Genomic DNA, 19086 nt, shown 5'->3' on the forward strand with positions numbered 1-19086 from the left:
CTGCCATTCCCCTGGTCATGCACTGGGCAAGCACTTCAGCACCATACATCAGGGCTGCTCTGGGCAAACAGAATGGCAGGAATGCAGATGGGAAAAGAAATCTCTTGGTGAACCAAGAATAGGATAGAGTGATGGGGCAAAATCCTGAAAGAAAGTCTTGTCTTGTTGGGACATATTTTCCAAGCTGGGACTTCCTGGTGACTTAGCTGCTCCTGCATGGGCAAGCTCCCTGCCTGGGGAAGCCAGCCCTGCCTGGGAAGAGAAGCCACCAATTGCTCACTCTCTATCAGCCAGAACAAAAATTATCAATAAAAGGATACACTTAAATGTCCCTAAATAGAGACTATTGTTTACTGGGCTATTGAGGGAGTAAAAAAGACAAGAAGAGCCAGGGTAGGTGGAGGCTGGCAGCGGGAGTTCACAAGAAACTCTCTGTCATTTCTTGTTTCCTCCCCTTTCATGATAGGAGGTTAAGACAAAGCCTTCTTTGCCATTCTAAAGAAGCTTGGTTGCTTATTTTGTCAAAATATCCTTCCCAAGCCCCGTCAAGCCCCCCTCCTTGTCCCTTTCCTCACTGGCTCTTAAAAGCCGGCTGATTTGCACGGGGGCTGGCCCCTCTGTTGTGTCTCTCTTCCAAGCTCACTCTCATTCTCTTGCTCTAATTAGCAACTGCTTTTAAAAAATTTTTGTATTCTCATTCAAAGACAGAGAGAAGGAGGAGAGTGAAAGGGAGAAAGCAAAGGTCTGTGTGAAAGGAGCGAGCAGATGGCCTCTCCCTCGCCCCTCTGTGTACCAAGCGCGGTGTTGGCAAACAGCACACAGCTTCTGTCTACAGAGCCCTTTGTGGCCCAAAAGGAAGGGCCAGTGCACAGCTACAGGCAGGGAAGGCAGGAGATGGGAAAAGACCTGAAGAGGCCTGGCCACTGGAGAAGCAGATCAGAGAGTCAAGGCCACCAACCTCTGGGATGCGCAGGTGCAGGCACTTCTGCCTCCCAAAGAAGTGGTTGTGTGGATGTCCAAGTCAGTGTGATTTGTGCACTGAGGCTATCAGCTGAGTAGTCAATCGGTAGCCTCCAGGGCTGCAGAAGGTCCTCAAGGTGGAGGTGAGGGCGGGAGGGCTGTTGCACTGCTTAGATATGGTTAATTCGAATTTAGGCTCTCTCTAAAAGAGGGCAGAAGGGTAGTCAACCCCTCAATGGGGGTCAGAGAAAAAATGACTGAAAAAATCAATCTCCACAAGATAAAACACTCTCCAAAATAATTGTTTTTATTAGAGGAAATTTCTTTCTTTTTACAGACAGGGTCTCACTCTGTCACCCAGGCGGGAGTACAGTGGCACTATCATAGCTCACTTCAGCCTCCAACTCCGGGGCTGAAGCAGTCCTCCTACCATGGCCTCCCAAAGTGCTGGGACTACAGGCATGAGCCACCTCGCCTGGCCCTAGAGGGAATTCGTAGAGAAATGGGCAGGGTAGGTAGGCAGAGATAGGCAGGGTAGGTAGAGCAGGGGAAGGAGCAATGTCATCCTGCAAGGTGGAAGCAGTCACTCTCATCAGGTATGTAAAATTCAACAATGAACAGCTTTGGCTACTGGTTCTGAATGAGTATCTGCAATGAAAGATTCAAAATATGTTAGAAGAAAAGGGAGGCTTGAAATAATTCTCATAAGCCAAGAGTAATCAAGAATGGGGCTGAAGAAGGTGAAAGAAGCAAAGAATGCTCCAGAAAAATAATGAGAATGATGAAGGAAGGCATCCTACAAAGATAGTTTAAAATTTTTAAAAGCTACTGTTCTTTTCAATTAATGATCTTTTATCAAAATATGTGATTATTAATCATTTTGATGACAAAATCACTTGTAATATTTGCTAATGATTCAATGATAATCATTGATTTCCTGCATTTTACTATAAAAGAGTTCATTTTTAAAATTGCAATTTGCATTAAGACAGACTCCTAGAGACAAAATAAAAACAATGAATGGAAATAGCCATTCACTCATTAAAATTCTACCAATGAAATGTATATTTCTTTTCCCTCTTTTTGAATCAAGTCTAGAGAGAAGACAGACAAGAGAATAGAATAAATGGAGGAAAAGAAGAGAAAATAGAGTAGACAAATTTGACCAAAGATGCAGAGGGAAAAGACAAACAGAGCCAGTGAGAAAAACAAAGCAAAGCCTGAAGTCACAAGGGCCTCCACATTCAGATCCATGTGGACATGTGTGTGACAGACCCAGAAACCAAATGGAAGCCCTGAAATCGCCTAATTCCCAGAACAGGCACATTTTTGCCAAGTTCATGATTTGGCAGAGTTCTTGCATATTCCATACAATTTCAATGAGAAGCTCTATCCATCTTGTGCAAAGAGCAGATTGTCATTTTCCACTTGAAATACACACGTTGCACTGACCTTATGTCCTCTGTCAAACTGAGACATTATCACCAACTTTTAGTGAAAGAGTTTCACAACGTATGGGCTTGCGACCATTCTGTTGTTTTTGTTCTGTATGTTTGTGCACAATGTGTCACTATATTGGACAACAGATAGACAAGGCCTCTGCCATCACTGGTTACTGCCTCCATCTGGTTCTGCCATCATCACCTCCACAAGTGCATGCCTTGTGCCCGATTCCTCCCCAGTTTCTTTGGAGCTCCCTCTACTCAGTGCTGCTGGGATGTTTTCTTATACATCCTAATGCAAAGACTTTCCCTTCTCAGCTCATATTCTCCTTCCACAAATTTTGTTTTCAGTGTGTTTCGTTCTGTTTTCATTTAACAGATGGCACAGAGCAAGTAGGGATTCAGAGATACATCAGGCATGGCCACTGCCCCTGAGGAGCTTAGGGAGAAGAGGAATGGGAATGTGAGCTGGGCATGATGATGCAGGTGACAGGTGCAGTGACAGTGACTTCAGTTCACTCTCACCGGTGAATATGATCACTCCATGAACTTCCTGGTTCATCCCTTACCAATGGGAAATGAACGCTATCTGTGAAGTCCCAAAAGGTAGATCAAACTCTGATGACTTTTCTTTGTGCATGTTAGTGAAGGCTTACGTCTTAGTCTAAATGGAATGCTGATGCCAACTCCCATCAAAAATTACAAATCTTGGCTTTTCTTTAGCTTGGGAGGCATAGAGAATAGTGGTTACCAGCAGAGCCTCTGAGTCCTGTGTTGTATGATCTTGAGAATATTACTTACCTTCTCTGTGCCTCGGTATCTTCAACGGAAAAATGAGGCTAATAATCACATGTACCTCGTAAAGCTCTGTGAGGATTTAAGAGTTAATGCAGAAAAAGAATTTGGCAGAGCATCTAGCACACCGTCACTGCTTTATAAATGACAGCCACACTGTATTAGCATTTCGACACAAGATGGAAGCCAATCCAGAAGTGTGCTCCATACCCAGGTTATAACCATCATACAACCACCACTAGGAAGTGGCAGTGGAATGTGGGGCTATACTGAAGAGTGCATAAGCTGCTCTCCTGGCCCAGGTAAACAGGGCATCAGTATTCTTTTCAAATATCAGCCGTTTGCCTACTATCTTTATTCCTTTTTGCCATACTTATATGTGGCAGGTTTTAAATGTATTATTATTATTATTTTTTTATTTAAATTAACTGACTTTTTAACATAAACATATTCAATTTAAAAGAAAAGTACTGAAGAAGAAGGAAGAAGGAAGGAAGGAAGGAAGGAAGGAAGGAAGGAAGGAAGGAAGGAAGGAGCGAGCAGGAGAAGGTATAAGAAGGGACAGGAGGGGAAGGGAGGGGAAAGGGAAACTGAGGTAAGTAAGAGAAGTAGGGAGTGCATGGCCCCAGAGAGAAAGAGCTGCCACAGAGCAGGGGGACAAAAACCAAACAGACATATACATAACTGCAGCAAGCAACAGCCCAGAGCTGAGCCAACACCCCTGGCAGAGACAAGGCCTGGGCTTCAGCAGAGTGGGAAGGTGTATGCTCCAGTAGAGGGTAGACACCTGGTGAACGAAGGGGATGAGACTGATTTGGGGCTGCTGGGGAAGGGGTAGCAGGTCTGGTGAAGGCTGAAGAAATGAAGAGGAGGCGGGAGGAGTGGAGGGCAGAGGGCTGGCCATCTAGGAAGGCGTGGCTATGGAGGTGTCAACATGGTGAGCTGAGGCTAGAGGCCCCAGAGGTAAGCTGGGAAAATTAAAGGAAAGGATGTGGGGTGAAGGGCTAAAGGGTGAGAGCTGAGAGATGCATGCGGCAGGGCAGGAAGCCCCGAAACAGGCCCAGGGGCAGGAGGAGACGAATGGGAGAAGCAAGGTGTGTTTCTTAGCAAACCAGGCAGATTCAGCCTTCCTGAGACTGGACTGTGAGAATGGGGTGGTCTTCCAGCCTCAAGCACCTGCACTTGTCCTGTCCCATCTGCAGACATTTCACCTACCACAGCTTGGGAAGTGCCAGAATCGGTGGGAGGCACGTGTCAAAATGTCCTGATAATAGAGATGGGCAAAGAGTACAAACAGAGGATGATGCAGGGTTGGAGGGAATGGGACAGAAGAGAGTGAAGGACAGACCATGCCCCGAACCACCTGCAGCACACAAACACACCCAACTTAATGCATTCTATTGGAATGCTTGAGTCTCAGTTCCTGAACAGGGCAGTTTATGGAACTTTGCAAAGTCAAATGCAAATGGAAACAACAATGGGATGCCATTTTTCACCTCTCAGATCGGCAAAGATAAAAATGATTGATATTTTATTATCTTGGCAAAGGTATAGGGAACAGGAACTCTCAAACACTGCTGGTGGGAACAAAAATTGGTAGAAAATACCTTTTGGAGGAGGACAATTTGGGAATATCTATCAAAATTAAAAATTTATATACTCTTATTCAGCAATTTTACTTCTGAGAGTTTACTGCATTCTTAGCACTTAGAAAAGTGCTTGGCATATAGAAAATCCTCAATAAATATTCATTGAATAAATAAATTAATTTTTCTCACAGATATACTCACATATAGGTGCAAAGATTAATGCACAAGGATATCTGTTGCAACATTGTTCAGAAATAGCAAAAAGGAGAAAACAATCTAAATGTATATAAATGACCAATTAAGTAAAATATATCCAGGCAATGAAATAATAACACTCATTGGAAAGAATGAGGCAGATCTATATTTAATATAACCAAACTACTGTTAAACTTCAGTGTTAACTGAGAAGAGATGTGGGGAAACTAGGTGCAAAATCCTCTGCAGTGTGCCCCTATGCAAGGGGCAAAAGTGTACAAATCCATCGACTCTCTGCAAGAGAATATTAGAAACTGACAATGAGAGAGCCTGGTGACAACCAGAGTGGAGGGAAACTGACCTTTCACATATATTACCTGTTCAAAATGTTTTTAGTAACAACAAAAAAAGGTAAATTGCATGAGTGGAGATTTGTATAAAAGTTCCATTTCAAGGAAGAAAGGTTCAGAAATTAACCAGGCTTCCTTGGGAAGTAAGGGTGTTCCATCCCTGGAAGTGTCTAAAATTAGGCTGAGGACCACTGTGGAAGAGCAAAGTTAAGCGTCATGGGGTGTGCTTGACTCGCTGTCCTTCGAGGCTTTATCTAGCCGGATGTGACCATGCTTCATCAGGTTCTCCAGGGCAACAGCACCACGTGCAGCCCCAGCATCCTCTGGACATTGCAAACACTTTCTAAGAGCTAAGAATGCAGCACGTTCCTGGAAGAAAAACTGCTGAATCTCATATATAAGCATATAGGGCCCAGCACCAGTTGGTGCCCAATAAGTAGCTGAAGAAAGAAAAGGCATGGGACCATCCAACCCGCATGACCTAAAGAGTGGAATCCAATTTGAATGAGGAAGGAGAAGGCCAGAACTGCTGAGGCCTGCAAGGAGATGATCAGAGTGGGCCCCCAAGGACCATACCCTAAGACCCAGTGACTCCAGCACTGACCAGGAATGTGTGCTGATGCAGAGACCCTGAAGCTGAGTAGCCTACTCCAGACAGAGGCCAGGGAAAAGCCAGAAACCAAAATGCCTGTTTCCTTCTGCAGCCTTTCTAATGAACTAGGTCCTATCCTCAATGAAAAGACTCATTAGGGCTGGGTTTGGCCTTGCTGGCCCAAATTTATGCCCAGTGATTTCAAGAGGCTTCCTGAGGCTCTCAACAATGCCTACTTCTCACCAGCCTCTCCAGGGGCCTATTGTAGCTAAGCTCATTTCTTCCCGACCTCCCTGGTCATACATACACAAGAGGATGAGTTGAACACACCTGCAGCTTCACAGACTCATCCTGCAGCAGGCTAGGTGAGTACACAGGAAGATGAGATACCCTCTGTCTTATGGATAGCTTCTGGGACCCAAAACATACCCAGCCATACTCTTCTGGACTAAACCACATCTCCCCAGACTTTGCCTGCTCAGTATTATTAACTGGCCCTTGAAACAAAAATGGGGGCTCAACTGCCTTGCCAGGTAACTAGCACTCAAGCTCTTTGTTTAGCCCGAACATTTACAGCCTGTAGGGAAAGGCAACGTTGCACCTCTCTCAACATGTCTGTCAAAGCCCTGTTGGCAAAATAAGGCTTGTTCCTGGGTGGTTTGCCAGTGTTTGAGGTGCATTCCTTCTCCATTTGCAACAGCCCTAAAGTGACTCTTTCCAGTCTTCTTCACCCTACTGCACTGAGGGAGACCTGAGACCCAGGTCTTAAGGCCCTGTCAATGCAACTCATCAATGGCCCAAAACAGTGGAAACAGAACTCAGACTCCCAGAGCTCTTAAGGGCCCAGAACCAAAAGACTCCACTGCAGGCGCGCTTAGATTCAGTATAATTTTTCATCTCCATCTTTCAAACTGAAAAGTGGTGAGTCTCCGTCCACACACACACAAAAAATGTGTCGATGTTTGTGCTCAAATTCTGCAGAAAGGGACTGTCCAGCCGCAGCAAGAGATGGGGACCGAAAGCAAAGGATAAGTCTGACAACAGCCCTGACTGAGCTGGGATACAGCCCTCACAGGCCCATGCAGCATCCTTGATACAAATAAGAGAAACACAATCCCCCAGTCCACAGCTCCCTTCCTTCCCTCTGCCCTTTCCTGTAAGCACAAAGCCTCAGAGCGTTTTCTTCCCTGGTGAGCCTCAGATTGCCCTCTGAGGGGCTGTGTATTATCTGCTGGTTCATAAGCAGCTTAACATGTCAGAGCTCTCTGGAGAGATGGAGCTGCCTCTAGAGGGATTAAAAAGGAGGTGGTGATAGTGGACATGGAGTCCTGTGCAGAGGGACAGTGCAGAAATGTGTAACCACAGATCCACCAGAACCCCAAGAAGAAATAAGGTATAAAAACACAAGAGAGAGGGTCATTTGTGAGAGACAGTTGAGAGAAGTTTGATATTCCTGAAAACACATGGTGTGCTTTAAAGGATGGCTATTTTTAGCAAAAGCCAGTCTCAGAAGTAGAGGCAGATAGTGGCCTCCCTAGACCTGAGTTCTAATCCCAGTACTAACATTAACTAGCCGTGGATCTCTAGACTGGTGCCCAGAAATGCTTCCGGCAGACCCCTCTCTGGATAAGTGAGGCAGTCTCTCAGCATCCCCACACCACTCACTCCAGCAGTTTCAGACCCCAGAGGGCTTCATGGGAAGATGTTGGTGACGAAAATGGTGGCATTAGGGCCCCTACTGGACTCCTGACGTGGTGATGTTCCCACTACCCACCCCACCTCAGTAATAACCATATGATGTCTCTGTCATCATCTTTGATAATACAGATATATTAAGTCATGGATGACCAAGTTCAAACAAAATCCACCTAGGGCAGCTCTCATGCATGGGACGCTGCCAAATCATGATCAGTGGCTCTAACATTGGCCTGGAGGACTCATGATTATTTGCTCAACACCAGTGGAATTTGGGCGCTTCTAGCCCTGTGTCTCAAAGGCAGAAAGGATCATTATGCAGAGCACAAGGGGGTTTGGAACCCAGAACTCCCACTTGCCATCCTCTGCCGCCTCCAGAGCCCGGCATCCTGGAGTCCATGCCGCAGAGGGGCATCCTTCCAGCTCCCTGTGCTGCTGCTCATGCCGGTGTCACAGTCGATTACAGACAGCCAATTACATCTGATTCCTCTCTGGGGGTCGCTGGGTAGGGCCACCACGGGGAGCAGAGGAGGCCCGAGAGGTTTCTAAATGAAGTAACCTGTTGGGAAACCCTATTATGAAGCTCATGTTACAGGGCTGCAGTGTTAATGACCCTGGCCTCCCCAGGCCCTAAACAGAGCCGGTCTCCCTGGGGCTTGAGAGGAGGCTATCTGGGCTGTGGTTTCCCTCTCACCAGCCAACCGCTGATGGGACCGAGAGAGCAGAGAGGGCTCCTTGGTGCCCTTGAATGTGGTTTCCAGCACTGAGGCCTCACACACACACTCACACACAAACACACACACACACTCCCTTGTGTTCCTCACCTTCTCTTTCAGCAGCTCAGGATGAGGAGGCAGGGGGAGCCCAGAGCTGGGACCAGCAACCCTAAGGGAGATGGAAGCAGGCCCCGAAAACCACTTTTTCCAAGAAGAGCTAAATTAGACGTATTTTTTCCACTTTCAAATCCTGCAAATTTTTCATCTCAACTCCCCCAGGCTTATAAAGTGGCTCATCTCAGCTGCTCAAGCTGACAAAAGTGCAGAAACTGTTGAAAGGTTCAAAATGTCCCTTGGGTTTCCAGGCATGAAGGAATTTACATGTAGATTTTTTTTTACTAAAGAAAAAAGTCCCCACTTGGAGAGGGGGGAGGAATGAAGAAACAGCCAGGAAGGAGAGGGCAAGCAAGTGTCTGACAAGAGGAGAGCCTAAGGCAGTGCTGGTGGGATCACCAGCCATAACTTGCAGAGAGACACCAAATGGGAACACAGGCACATCGAGAGCTGTTATGTTCTTCTGTTAGAGTTGTAAAGGCCCTGCCAATGTCCAGAGTTAGAAGGGTCATAGGTGATTCGAGAGCCTTCTGGAAAACCTACACAGATTCCCAGTTAAAGTCATGCATCCTCATTCCCAGCCCCAATTTGTAGGCATGAGCAGAAAATAGGAGTCCTGCAGGTTTGATCATGCTGCTGGGACCAGTAGTGGTACCCCTGGCATTCTTAAGACAATACCTAGGGACCCAGCTGGTGCTGGCTAGCTGCAGGGATGTTTGTTTCTGTAACACCCAGACAGTCAGTCTTCAGCTTCTGCCCCTCTTTCCCTGCCAAGAGCCCTTATTGGGCTTTATCAGCTGTGCCATCAGGTTGATACTCTGGGTTGTTCACGGCTGCCCTGTATGGCTTTCCCCAGCCTCCAGCCTTTATTCAAGGGGTAGTGATGCTCTGGATACCTTCCTCCTGGTGGCCTGTAGGCCTTGCTCTTGGTCTACCCAGCTGCCAGCCTGCTCCTGCAGTCCCCTCTCCCAGACTCCTTCTGCATCCCCTCAGGCACCCAGATTCATCCTGTCTACAAATCCCAGTAACCCTAGAATATCTTCAGTGACCTACCCTGGGGTCCTTTTCATCTGGACACCAGCCACATAGATGGTCCTGGACTGCTGCTTCGAGCTGGGGTTCTTGGATTTTTTAAAATCCCCATGTTTGGGCCATATACAAGACTTATCACCATCTCAGAAGGAGGCAACTGGGGAGGTCACTTTGTAAAACCTTTCTGAGGGTTCTCATGCCTGCCCTGGGGTCAAAAATTGCTGGTTCTGAAGACCATGGCTCTCTCGGGCTTGGAGGGTCTTCTCTCTCCACTTGATCCTTCATTTCACAAAGACCACCTGCCTCAAGGCAGGCCATGTGAGCCACAACATTCAAACATGTGTTAACTTGCCCTTTGATCAGTTGAGGAACAGTGGCTTATTCCTCTTTGCTGCTTTCACTTGTCACTGCTTGGTGGTCATAAAGCTGGGCCTGGGCAGGTGCAGTAAAGTGATGACTGGGAATTCAGGATTCCTGCTGACCTGTGTCTCTGGATGGGGGAGTCCCATGCCATCTTCATTCCAGAATCTTATTTTCTTAATAAGGGTGATTCAGAGCTTAACGACAATGACACCTAGCAATATGTAGCATTGCATGGCTTAGAAAATATTCTCATATCCATTTTCACATACTTTGAGAAATAGGCAGAGAAGATACGACTGTCAATGGAAAGGGACTTACCTAAAACCATGTAACAAGTTTGCAGCAGAGCCAAGACTAAAACCAGCCCCCATCTTTAGGTTAGGTCTCTTCCACCCAAGCATACCCCCTTCCTCTTTCATCTACCTGCACCTCCTGTGCATGACAGCCCCAGACAATGAAGGCCTAGGCACCATAAGTTGGCATGTGCCCTCTGTAATAGCAAGCTAAGGTCATCCTGGGGCAGGGGCAAAGGCAAGAGAGGATGGCAGGGAGAATTATGCATAGCATTGTCATTTTCTGAGTCCCCAGTGTGGCTAAAGAGGCAGCCTAATGAAGCAGTTTCTTCTGGAAACTCCAAGGACTGTGTCCTGGGAGGGAAAGCCAAGCCCTCAGGCAGCACTCAGGGGAAGAACAGATCCATGGGCACATATGCACAGTGCTCCAGCTAGGATCTGGCCATCAGGGGTTATCACAGAAGATATGACAGTCATATATTCTCTGCCTATTTCTGAGACACCTCCATGGACACCCTTATGGGATACTGCAGCCCTCAAGCTTCTAGCACATAGATAAGGAGCCTGCCCCTGCCAGGTTCCTTCTAACAGCCCCAGCCTCCTCCCCTTCCTCCCTGCAGTCCAGCTTCAGCTAAAGCAATATTTTAGGCTACACAGTAGAGAGAGAGGGAGTCTGCTGAGAGCCAACTCGGCCACCCCAGCACAGGAAGAGCCAGGCTGTATGGGACCTACACAGAGAATAGACTTAGCCACCAACCTCAGCAGGGAAGAGGGGAGAAGGGAAGACAAAGCTATGATTTCTCATTAATCTGCTACACTATGAGCACAACTTGAAACTGGGGTAGATGGGCCATTTCCCTAGTAATTAACAATTTTATAAAGACAAATGCATGATGAGGTCAGAGTCACTAGCGAGATGAGATCAACAGGCCAATGTGACTCTGCCTGATGGGACCAGCCTGTGTGTATAGAAAGGATGTCAGGAACAGGCCTTAGGCCAAGGAGCCCTCTAGAAAACGCATGAGCCGCTTGCCACACATCCTAATGCACAAGTTCTCCCCATGGCTTCCTCTACTCCCCTCTCACCTGTTCTCTTCTCACCACCCCCGCTCTTCACAACAGAAACAGCTCTAGGCCAGGACCACTCTTTGCTGGCTGTGCTGTCTAATTGGTCTCCAGGTGCCTCCGCACAGCCAAGCGACTGGTCACCATGACTTTGACAGGAGACGGTTTTGCAGAAGCAAAGTGAAAGCCAAGAAAATACAGTTCCCTGATCATAATGAAAGTCTGTTCTTCCAGGAAAAATAGCATGGAACCAGAAGCAGAGAGATTATTCTTTCTGCCACCCTACAAAGTCCCAGTTTCACATATGCAGAAAAGATGTATCAAATCAGCACAACTGTATGAATCATAGAACCATCAGCATTTGGCCCAGCCAGGCTCAGAGGACATCAATTCTCAGGGCTGTGTTGGGAGATAGTTAGCTGTTGAAGGCTCACTGTGTCTCACCTGCAATTCTCTGTTATCCACCATTCTCCCTGCTTCTGCCCTCTTGATGATTGTGCTAAGTGGGCTACACCAAAACCATTGTGAATGGCCACCATGTGCATCTGGCAGCACTCTGTGAGCACCAGAAATAAGTAGAAAGCCTTTCCCTGAAGACACACCATGGAGACCAGTAACAAGTACCTCCACATGCACTTCCCATCCCCCACCAAGGAGTGCAGAGTCTTCCCAAGATCACCATTTTTGCCCGAAGGTCCCTTGCCAGCCATCAGAGTCCAGTTACCTGCAGAGTTAAGGGCAAAGATTTCAGGGGATTCAGCTGAAAGTTCTTGAGACAAGGGCAAGGGGCCCTTCTCTTCCCTTTCAGGGCACAGAGCTCAGCCAGGATGCTGGGCCACAAGACCCATGATGCCACTCTCCACTCTCGGAAATATTACCAAAATGTGACTTCCCATGCCTCTGAAGTAGCAAAGTGATGGTGCCATGGGTTCCCCATTTCCTTTACCCTCCAATGAGTTTGCAATAAGTAGTTTGTAGAGTCAAGCCATGTTCACAATAGCTCGAGATTAGAAATGTCCAACAAAACTCAGGAGGGGATTGAGACTGGGAAGGAGAAATGGAAAGAAACAATTTGGATTTACATATTTGTCCTCACAGGCCCTCTTAGGACAGCCACAGGAGGTAAGTGACAAGCTACACGGACAGCAGAACCCTCTAAAAAAGAAAAGTTCCAATTAGCCCAAAGAAATGAAAGCCTGTTCCCAGAGACCCAATTAAATCAGAACCAATCAATGCTTGCTCTGGTTCCTGCCATTCTGTTCAGGATATAATGAGAAAAATGAGAGTGCCCCAGCCAGCAAGTGTGGTGTGGCAGCCCTCTGAAAACTAAAGAAATCACCCACTATGCACTGCTGCAAGCACGCCGGGCAGCTGCTGCATCTGTGCCTTTAAGAACTCAGCCTGGTGCCTTGGTCCCCACTTAGACCCTGCCAAATGGCAAAGATGGTGACCCATCCCAACCAATGGGACAAAGAGAAAGACTGTGGGACCAGGCTGGGATGGTTTTAAAACTGTTGACGTTGATTCATCACTGGATCTAAGATCTGGCTCTCTCTCTCCTCTGTTTCCACACAATCCGTCATGGGTACCAGGACCAAGAAATCCAATAAAGACACAAAGGCGCAGCTCCCTGCTCTCAGCAGGCCTCAGAAAGGCTGTGTGAGTGCTCTGGCCCAGGCAATTAGCTGAGTCCAAAGGATTGCAGAGCTGATGGCACTAACAAGCCTGTGCTTGGCACTTCAGCTGCAGGTGTCTGGGGAGCAAGGTAAGTGTGGAAGTAAACTGGCATAGGCTGGTCTGGTGCTCAGGCAGGGTGGGGGTGACATCAGAGAGGGAAGCTGGCAGGAGGCTCACAATGGAAAATAAGTTGCTGATACAGCCCCCAAGCCCCGAAGGACTAAGGGCAACCCTAGGGGTACATTAAGGTTAAGGTGGTCATTTCTGAGGTCCATATAGGAAGGCTTCCTTGGAAAAGAATCAGGACCTTTGAAGGTTCCAAGCAAAATTTAATAAGGGAAAGCAGTCTTCTCTTCCCCAACCCTGGATTCCCCCACATTCAGCTTCCATGCACTTGGACAATGCATAAGTTGAGGGGCCTCCAGATCCTTCTATTCACTCCCAGAGCAGACTGAGCCTGCAGCCAGTTCAGCAAATTTATTGCCACATGTTGAATATGGGCTTTCTAGGGCTAGTGCTAGTGATGGCTAATATGAGCACACAGTATCCTGACACTTTCAAACTGCAAAGTTTGCACCACTCTGTGTCATTTAGAAGCAAAAGTTAATACAATACATGATACAGTCCCACTCCCATTCCAATAGTTTCATCTCCTTCCAGGGCCTGGCAATGAGCCCCTAGAGAAAGACAGCCAAGCCAGAGGGCTTTGAGTTAATGAGCTACACGGATTTAGTACCAAGTTGAGTGCTGTGGGAGCTGGACTGAAATGAACTAAAATATTTTCCAAATTCAGTCACTTCTCAATTGCCCTTGAGTGAATTGTCCATGGCAACCCAAATTCCAAAGTCTCCAGCCCCAGAGCTTACGGCTAGATGCAGGATATAGGGGTGTGTGTGTGTGTGTGTGTGTGTGTGTGTGTATGTGTGTGTGTGTGTATGTAAGAGAGAGAGAGAGAGAAGAGAGAGAGATAAATTCAACACTTCAACACTAAATATTAAGGACTGGCTATTAAGTTATTTTCCAGTTTGAAATTCTCCCCATCTCTTTCTCTCACCATGAATAATAAATATGGACAATCTGGTTGGACATGATTGGAAAATCATCAGGCCTAGCACTAGGAATGGGAGTCCTCAGAGCTTTATAATAAACCATTAGACTATTTTCTGTTCCTGTATGACCCAGAATTATTGGTGGGGAAACCTTGCAGATCTGGCCCTGCCATAGATGGGCAGGAAGCAGAGGCTCCAAAGCTTACCCTTGCATGCCACGCTGTTCTCAGGCTCATAGCCAGGCTTGCAGGTGCATCGCCCAATAGGCACCATCCATTCCCCATCCCCGTTGCAGTAGAGTTTGATGGGCACGTCCACTTCCTCTGCGTTGGGGATGCATGTGCCCCGAGCAATCACCAGAGATGTGCTCTCTGCCCCTGTCATAGTCTCTGGAAACACTGCAAAATTTTGCACAATGCTGGGACACTTTTTGAAGAAGACACGGACAGAAAGAAGAGACATACAGGCTCCATAATCCTGAAAAGCGAGGTAAAAACCATTCCGAGTAAGAGGCCCAAAGCTCCTGACTTCTGTGTTTACCTTCATCAGCCTTCCCCCAAAGTCCACCTGGGAGAAGCTCTCATCTGCAGCAATGGTGTCTACTTTGAGGTAGGGGGCCTCAGACCAGAAGGCTGACTTCTTGGTGGCAATGACAGAGTCAGTCTCATAGTAATACAAGTTGAAAGTCTCCTTGCAGGATCCTGGGACATTAGGGAGGCTGCTGCAGTCTCTCACAGTGAAGCGCATCTCTGTGTAGATGCGATGGGCCCCCCGCCGGTTGATGAAGGTGGTGAGCAGCCAATTGTTCTGGTTGGGCTCGAAGACATTGCACACCTGGTAGGTGCGGATGGTGTTCAGGTTTTCATCGTAGCCACTGACTTCTTCCCACTGTACATAGCAGGCCACAGGCACACACATGCAAAAACACAAAATAGAGAGTGAGAATGCAAAAATAGGCAGAGCAGAGGAGAATCCTGGGGCTAAGGGGCCTTAAGAGCTCACCAGTCCAGCAGATTGACTTGAGAAATGAACACATCTAAGTGCAACTTGATTTTAAAGACCTTACAGGAAAACTTCATATTTTTTTGCAGCTCATCCCAAAATATAACACACTTCATTCAAGAAAGCTGTCCCTTGCCTAACCCATAATGCTCATTCTGTGACTGGCTTATTACATCCATGGGGACAACATGCAGCTTTCAGCCCATGTGATGGCAGAGACTTTCTTCCTCACTTCCACAGTACCGGCCCTAAAAGCCAATCTGTGGATTGGGGGTCCAATTACTTGACACCCACACCTTGGAAATCCCCATCTTTGAAACTAATTTCTGTATTGTGGTGAAATCCCTTTATGTCTCTGAAAAGCACATGAATTTAAAGCTTTTCAGGGTTTCTCAACCAACTTAGATTCTCATAAACTTTTTTTCAATAACATCAATCTCTTTGAAAGACTGATATGGTTTGAATGTTTTTCCTCTCTGAATCTCATGTTGAAATGTGATTCCCAATGTTGGAGGTGGGGCCTGGTGGGAGGTGATTTGATCATGGGGGCAGATCCTTCACGAATGGTTTAGCACCATCCCTTTGGTGATGAGTGAGATTTGGCTGTTTAAAAGAATCTGGAAGCTCCCCCTTCTCTCTCTCTTGCTCCATCTCTCACCAAGTGACATGCTAGCTCCCCTGGCCTGCCATGAGTGGAAGCTTCCTGAGGCCCTCAGCAGAAGTAGATGCCGGCACTATGCTTCATGTTCAGCCTGCAGAACTATGAACAAGTTAAACCTCTTTCTTTATAAATTACTCAGCTCAGGTGTTTCTTTATAGCAATGCAAGAGTGGACTAACACAAAGACCTAGACTATAAAACTGGTAAAAGTGGAGGCTGCTAAGAAGAGCCCTTAATGAAGCAAATGAAGCTCTATTGTGTGCAAATTTCAAGCAAGGCTATGATGGAGGAAAATGTTGGAGTGTGTCACTTTAGTGAATAATGAAACTTTCTTAAGGGAAAGACAACCATGATTCACATTAGAAAAGTGAGCTCCCATTTATAGCAGCCCTGTAGATTGGAATAAAAGAGAAGAACAGCACATGTATTAAGTGATGTCTTTCACTATTCCCAGCAACTTTCAGAACTAGGTATTATTATCTCCAATTTACAGATGAAAAGACATCATGCAACTCACCCATGCTTATATGGCTAAAAGAGATTACGAGAGAAGATAGTAGGAAATACTTTGAATGGTCAAAGAAAATCACCTAAGAACTTCTAGAAGATTATTTCAATAACAGGCAATGAGGGTTGGAGGGGAGTTGGGAGGGGTCTTTAAAGGCATGGTTCCCTTAACTGAGCTCTCTAGGGCAGGGGTCAAAGAAGAGTTGCTGGGTCATTCTTTCTTCCTTGTGCTTGGAGAAAAGGAGTTAAGGAAGAAGCTGCCCACAGCTGGGAGCTCTCCAGATCCTGGTCTCAAGAACTGAGGATATTTCCAGGAATAAATTTAAACTTATATTCTGTTTGCTTAGAATAAAAAAAAAATAGAGAAAAGAAATTAAACTTCCTAAAGTGAAAATGAATTAAGATTCTTGACTATTTAGGAGTGGTGATCAAGGTAACCAAATCATACCAGTATCTTTGAATATTATGCTAATTGCTTATTATTTACAGTAGTGGACTTTAAATATATAGACTAGAATTCTTCATTAACAGAGCTAAAAACCAATTATATGTGCATGGAAAATATACGGCAATTGCTCCTTGCAAGGAGTAAAGACCCCTGTGGAGGCAAGTAGATCCTCTAAACCTGAGTGAAGGAAACCAAATAACAGGCATAGTGTGGAGAGGTGGGGAAATGGGCACATTGAGAGCTGGCCCTGCATGCCCAGGTCTGTAAAGTGACCTCACTCATGGTCACTCCTTCTGTCTGGGCCTCTGCCACCAAGGCATCTAAACTGTAGTCAATCCAGTGTCCTCCTGGACCCCAGACTCTCCCAGGACTCCTAGAGTGCCAGTTCCCTCCCCAACTTGAAGTCCTGCCAGTCCCTCACCAACAGATCAGCTCCTGCCAGTATCCTTGCAGCAGTTCTGGGACACACAGGCCATCATGATTCACTACCCTGGAAAGTCTCAGCTCCAGGCCAAATATCACTCAGCACTCCACCTTTCAAGTTGGAGCACTTGACCTCCAACCACACCATTCATGACCCGCCAGCATCTCTCCCTGCTCCACTCTACCTTCTGCAATGCCAAGGACTAACATCCCCAAACTCACAACTCTGTTTCCCAGTTTCAAGCCTGTTCTTATGCTGTGCTTTCTACCTAGGATGGCTTTTTGTTCTTCTTTGCCTGAGTTACTCCAGCTCTGGAAAATCCCCTCGCTGAATTAGATACCATATCATAGCATATTAGTACATCCTCCACACAACAGGTAAGAACCTGTGCACACTGGCCCTGGGGCACCTACCTCCCCCAGGAGTCAGTGAGCCCTGAGGGGGCTGCAGCGCATCCCTGGAGTGGCACATCCACACAGCTCCTTCACAGCATGCCTTATGCCCAGCACATGGACCTCCCTGTGCCCAGGCCCCACCATGTGGCTAACAGGGAAGAGAGATCTCACCTCTGTGGCCTGCATGGAGTATAAATTCACACTGTCGAGCCTCACCTGGACTTTGCTTAATTCCTTATTGATTCTCTAGATGTAAAAGAACCACTTTTTCTGCCTTCTTGAACACTGTGTTTTGTTCTATCAAATGTGTTTATTAAAGTTATGTTCTGCTTGCCTATTTTCTTTCCAGCCAGGGAGAAGTCACTGACAATGTTTCAGATCAAATTTTTAGACCTCCCTCCCTTTCCATGGCTGTTATAAAACAACATTTTCTCAGTTGACCCTACGTGACTTGAGGAAAGGAATTTTTTTTTTTTTTTTACTGTTCTGCTATCGTTGAAACACAGCAGGTCTCATGACCCATTATTCCAGTTGGGTCTCAGTACACACATGGGGCCCCACTGTCAATGTACAGGTGAAGCATGTGACCCCATTTAGAGTGGGGGTCTGGTCATAGCCAGAGTTCTTGACGCACCCAAGACTAAAGGAACTCTGATGTGGGCTTCACCTTAGCACTGAGACAGTCACCACCAGGAGATATTTAAATAAGCAAAATGAGGCCAGGTGCAATGGTTTATGCCTATAATTCTAGCACTTTGGAAGGGTGAGGTGGGAGGATGGCTTGAGCCCAGGACTCAAGACCAGAATGGGCGACACAGAGAGACCCCACCTCTACAAAAATAAAAATAATAAATTAACCAAGATTGGTGGCATGTGCCTGTAGAACCAGCTATTCAGGAGGCTGAAGTGGGCGGATTGCTTCAGCCCAGGAGGAGCTGCAGTAAGCCATGCTCACACCACTGTACTCCAGCCTGGGTGACAGAGCAAGACTCTGTCACAAAAAAATAAAATAAAATAAGCAGCATGAGGATTTCTACTCTCCTATGGGAGCTGGGATATTGAGAATATTTAGCTTAGAAAATGACACTGATTGGTATTATAAGACCCAGCAGAAGTAATTGTTTCAAACATTAACCTCTCTGGGCCTCAGTTTTCTCATCTGTAAAATGAGAAATCATACTGGGTGACCCTGAGTTGTAAAATTCTACAGATCGAATTGATTCCATGACAGCTCCGAAGGGAGTGATCAAAGCAAATTAGGAAATTCAGCTGCATATTCAAAGGGAAAGAGTAGAAGGAAATTGAGAGAAAGGAAAATAACTCCCTGTTGTTGGGAAAAGGCCATCATAGAGCTTCCCATTAATTTCTTTCCCTCTTTCATTCTTCTGTCAGCAAAAGCTCTGTAGGGGCTGAAGAAATAAGTGATCAGAGTGGGCTTCAGGAGGCACACATACTTTCCACAGCAAGTGGTAATTAGAACTGGGGGGGTCGAAGAAAGAGGAGATGTTGGTTAATCGAGATGAGGGTAGAATGGCATTCCCAACAGAGAGAGACAAACATAATTCATTTACAGTATTTGGAATCAGTCTCATTGCTTTATATTTATACCTCATTCATTCATCAATGAAAAAAAAAATGTCTGCTGAATGTTAGGTTTGTGCCAGGCATCCCATTAGCCACTGGGGATATAACAATATGAAGCTTATAATCTAGTGAGAGAAAA

The 19086-nt window shown here is 46.3% G+C and overlaps 1 protein-coding gene across 6 annotated transcripts in view; it reads right to left on the reverse strand.

Moving 5' to 3' along the window:
- The window catches only part of EPHB1 (EPH receptor B1), a 453083-nt gene that overhangs the window by 281196 nt on the left and 152801 nt on the right, over positions 1-19086 (reverse strand). For all 6 annotated transcript variants that reach the window (XM_055295345.2, XM_055295339.2, XM_063611327.1 and 3 more), the window contains exon 3: positions 14134-14815. In XM_055295345.2, the coding sequence (XP_055151320.1) occupies positions 14134-14815 (682 nt within the window). The remainder of the gene's footprint in view (positions 1-14133; positions 14816-19086) is intronic.

This window comes from Symphalangus syndactylus, chromosome 10, assembly GCF_028878055.3.
Source record: "Symphalangus syndactylus isolate Jambi chromosome 10, NHGRI_mSymSyn1-v2.1_pri, whole genome shotgun sequence".
Lineage (NCBI taxonomy): Eukaryota > Metazoa > Chordata > Mammalia > Primates > Hylobatidae > Symphalangus > Symphalangus syndactylus.